Source organism: Pinus tabuliformis, chromosome 9, assembly GCF_031772625.1.
Source record: "Pinus tabuliformis cultivar Carrire ecotype Pingquan chromosome 9, CPIR1, whole genome shotgun sequence".
In the NCBI taxonomy this organism is placed as follows: Eukaryota; Viridiplantae; Streptophyta; class Pinopsida; order Pinales; family Pinaceae; genus Pinus; species Pinus tabuliformis.
Genome location: NC_142307.1, coordinates 1375898104 through 1375902536, shown reverse-complemented (window position 1 = coordinate 1375902536; position 4433 = coordinate 1375898104). Strand labels below are relative to the sequence as shown.

The following is a 4433-nucleotide window of genomic DNA, read 5'->3' as shown; positions in this document are numbered from 1 at the left end:
TTAAAATAATCTAATTAATTTTTTTAACTTCTATTTTCAATAAATTTTATCAATATATTTGAAGATATTATTATTATTATTAATTTCCAATATTAGTACATCCATTACATAATACAATGCATAAATTTAAAAATTCAAAAAGAAAAAAAAAAACAACAACCACAACAATCCTCACCAATACTATAAATTTAAAACCATAATAATAAAATACAAGTAATTATAAAAATGGTAAAAAATTTATGATTTGTGTGTGTTTTGAAATGTATTATGAGATTGTTAGTCACTTATATTTTTGAAATGTAGGTTGATTGAAAAAGTTTGTAAAATGATTTTATTTTTATAAAAATTATAACATTATCATAAAATATCAATTAATTAATGCATATACTATAAATTCAAAACCACAATATTAAAAATACAAGTAATTATAAAAGTGATTTCCAAAACAACATAAAAATATATATTAAATTCACAATTAAGTTCTAAAATAATCTAATTAATTTTTTTAACTTCCATTTTCAATAAATTTTATCAATATATTTGACGATATTATTATTATTATTAATTTCTGATATTACTACATCCATTACATAGTACAATGCATAAATTTAAAAATTCAAAAAATAAAAAAATAAAACAACAACCACAACAATCCTCACCAATAAAGACAATCCTCACCAATAACCATGGCCATGGTTTTTGATGAGGGCTTTAGGGAAGGGAATACCCCCTCCCCGTCAAAAATGAATAAGGATTTTATTAAATATGAGTCTTGGGTTTTCCCTAAACATGATTTAGGGATAAATAAATAAAATTATATATCATAAGCTAACATATTTATCTATCAGTTTTCATCCTCCTTGTATTTCTGAATCAACATCATCTGTTATTTTCCTGCATGAAACACATCCAAAAAAAACTGTTATTTTCTACATGAAACACACCCAAAAAAAACTAAAAATCATATTAATAAGGCAATTTAATAAACATATTATCTAAATTTTATATAACTAAAATTTAGATAACACACCCAAAAAAACTGTTATTTTCCTGATGAAACACATTTTAAAAAATCATATTAATAAAGCATTTTAATAAACATGTTATATAAATTTGGAAAATCACCTAGAATGAAATAATTAACAAACAGAAAAATGTGTAAAATGAAATAATTAACCAACAGAAAAATGTGTAGATTTGAGGGGCCACTAAAAACATCAATTTAAATTTATTCAATTTAAACTTAGATACATTTATGATTATGCCTATTTATAAGTTCACTTTATTATTTATTTATTCACTTAAAATTTACACTAATAATTAATGAAGGATACCAATCTGGACTTACAACCCTACCTTTCTGGAATAAGAAATGCACTTTCTTTATCTAGTTACTCTTTCGAGAAACTACCATATTTCAAAGAGTAACTATCATATTTCACTTTCTTTATCTAGTTACTCTTTAAAGAAATTACCATATTATGATTTCGCTATCCATTCTGGAGAAAAAAAAGTACTAATAAATGACTTAAACTTCCATTGCAAACCTGTAATACCATTTATATTGCCAGAGTAATATAAAACCAAGCTCATAAGCACTTCACCCAATACCAGCTACAGAGTAATATAAAACCAAGCTCATAAGCAATTCACCCAATACCAGCTACTAAAGAAGCAAGGGTAGCTACTAGAGAAGCAGGATGCGTTTATAGAAATTCATAGTGGAGACATAATTCAGATGTTTGTGTAATAGAGATGTGATGGAAAAGAAGTTCTGTACCATAAACATAGATACATTTATGGTCATACCTATTTATAAGTTCTTTTGCTGGGATTTACCAATCTAGACTTACAATCCTAACTTCGTGAAATAAGAGCTATTGATTACCATACTACTATTTTATATGCACTTTCTTTATCTAGTTACTCTTTAAAGAAACTACCATATTACGATTTCACTATCAAATCTGGAGAAAAAAGTCCTATTAAATGACTTAAGCTTCCATTGGAAACCTGTAATTCCATTTATATTGCCAGAGTAACTTAAAACCAAGCCGCCATCAGCACTAAAGAAGCATCGATAGCGACTAAAGAAGCGAGCAGCAGCATCAATGGCAAGTAATTGGTGCAATTGGTCCAAACAGACACAGAGAGAGATGCAGTTCCAGAGATTATGAGAAATTCGAGGTGAAGAAAACGGAGAAAGCTCAAATGAGAAAACGTCAGACCAAGAATATAAACCTACATTGAAAAATGATAATGAGTTATTCCAGAAAGAAAACAGAGAAAGGTTAAATAACAAAAAGTCAGACCAAGAATATAAACATTAAAAAAATGATAATGAGTTATTCCAAGAAGAAATCAGAGAAAGGGTTCGAGAAACTATTGGGAATATAACTCCCATAATGCTGGATCACTATTGGGAATATAACTCCCTGATACCTAGGGTTCAAGTGTAGATGCTAGAGAAGCAGCATCAATGGCTTTAGTGGTTTGCTTCAGAAAAGAAAGGGTTCAATGGCAGTGGTTGTATATTCTGTTGCTACAGTGGTTTGCTTCAGAAAAGAAAGAAGGGTTCGAAGGGATCGCCTCTCAACCCCCTGCTAACACCTGCATCAATATATGGAGGTTCTGCTTACGCCTGGAAAGAAAGGAGGTAGCTAAAGCATAGCAAGCACATTGCCCTCCCCGGTACCTAAAGAAGAAATCAGAGAAAGGGTTCGAGAAACTATTGGGAATATAACTCCCAATAATGCTAGATCAGTACCACACTCAGGATATCCCTGATGCCTAAGAAAGGATTCGAGTCTAGCTGCTAAAGAAGCAGCATCAATGGCTTTAGGGGTTTGCTTCAGAAAAGAAAGGGTTCAATGGCAGTGGTTGGCTACAGTGGTTTGCTTCAGAAAAGATCAGGTTCGGCGGGATCGTCTCTCAACCCACCCGTGCTAACACCTGCATCAATATATGGAGGTAGCTAAAGCATAACAATAAAGGAGGTTCTGCTTGCGCCTGGAAAGAAAGGAGGGCAAGCAGATTGCCGTCCCCGGTACCTAAAGAAAGGGTTCGACTGGATCGTCTCTCCGCCGACCCCTGCTGCATCAAGTATGATGCATCAATGGACAAATAGTTCATGAAATTAATTGGGGTTGAGATGACATACAGAGAGGAGCATGAGATGTTTGTGATTGGGTTAGACGTCGAAAAGAGTTCATGAAGTTAATTGGGGTTGAGATGACATACAGAGAGGAGCATGAGATGTTTGTGATTGGGTTAGACGTCGAAAAGAATTGCAATACAGCTACAAATATAAAGCCTAAATACAGATCAGGGCTCGGGTCACTAACCGGCAAATTTCCTCCGCCCCAAAAGCCCCGCCGCTGCATTTTCTCTGGCCCGGAAACTCTTCTCCTGCAACTCCTCCAGCCCCGGAACTCTGCCCCTGAAATAAAATACCCTGCAGAATTATTACAGAATGACTCTGCAGACTTATTACAGAATGACCCTGCAGAATTATATCCTTAAAAACCCTGCGAAATTATGACCCTGCAGAATTTATTATATCCTTATAAACAATTAAGAAACTGAAAAACAAACACAAATTCATTTTTAAATTGATTTACCTGTGGCCCTGAAGCTCTGCCCCTGCTTCTCCTCTAGCCCGGGAACTCTGCACCCTGAAATAAAATGCAGGTACCCCGCAGAATGAATTAATACAGAATAAATACATTGTCATCTACAAATCAAACATGAAAAAAAGAAAAGAGTGAATACCTGAGGTTCAATCTGCTCCTAATTTCATCATATCTTAATATCCTCCCTCTCCCTTTCAACTCTCACAGATCAAAACCCCAAGAAAAATCCTCACAAATAAAAAACACCAGAACAATGGAAAAAATCACAACACAGCATACAACAGATCAACAAGAAACTGCACATGGCCATGCTTAACACCAGGTATGAAAAACAAACACCAAACAAAAAATCTCCACTCCCAAATGCCGCTCTGCTCCGCTCTACTAACAAAGGCCACTTTTCTACCTGCATTCCAATTTAATGGAATCGCAGCCATTATATGCTGTTTCAGTGAAAATTTTAAATCCGTCCGTTACCCTGCGATTTTCGAAAATTTTGAAATCCATCCGCAACAGCCTGGCCTAGTACGGTTAAGCACGAAAACAGGCTGGCAAAGTAGGATGCTTTTTGAATTTTTTTCGAAAAGGACCATTATTCATGGTATAACCATTTAATGATATAAAATAATGCTTTTTTATTATATATTTTTAATATTAAATTTAATTTTATTAATAATATCAATTTCAATTTAAGTTTTTAAATAATTTATTATTTTAAAATTATTTTTAAGTTAATTTTTAAATTGATTCTAAAATTAGATTTGCCAAAATATTTTATAAAAGAAAATTATACAAAATGGT

The 4433-nt window shown here is 32.6% G+C and overlaps 1 protein-coding gene across 1 annotated transcript; it reads right to left on the bottom strand.

The window, feature by feature from the left end:
* Positions 1–1502: 1502 nt before the first annotated feature.
* On the bottom strand, positions 1503–4069 carry LOC149153605 (uncharacterized). The gene is made up of 5 exons (XM_089443864.1): positions 4039–4069; positions 3773–3832; positions 3621–3696; positions 3345–3439; positions 1503–2241 (listed from the first exon to the last, which is right to left on the bottom strand). Exons 1-5 carry the CDS (start codon positions 4067–4069, stop codon positions 1940–1942), a joined length of 564 nt encoding a protein of 187 aa, XP_089299990.1. The 3' UTR covers positions 1503–1939.
* Between the last annotated feature and the right edge of the window lie 364 nt (positions 4070–4433).

Bases quoted from the DNA above. Each gene is read 5' to 3' on its own strand.
- LOC149153605 (XM_089443864.1), bottom strand. From the start codon at position 4,069: ATGGCTGCGATTCCATTAAATTGGAATGCAG. The intron at 3,697-3,772 runs GGTATTCACTCT...ATTCATTCTGCG, and splicing joins TAGGAGCAGATTGAACCTCA to GGGTACCTGCATTTTATTTC. The intron at 2,242-3,344 runs GTTAGTGACCCG...TTTTCAATGTAG, and splicing joins GGGGCGGAGGAAATTTGCCG to GTTTATATTCTTGGTCTGAC.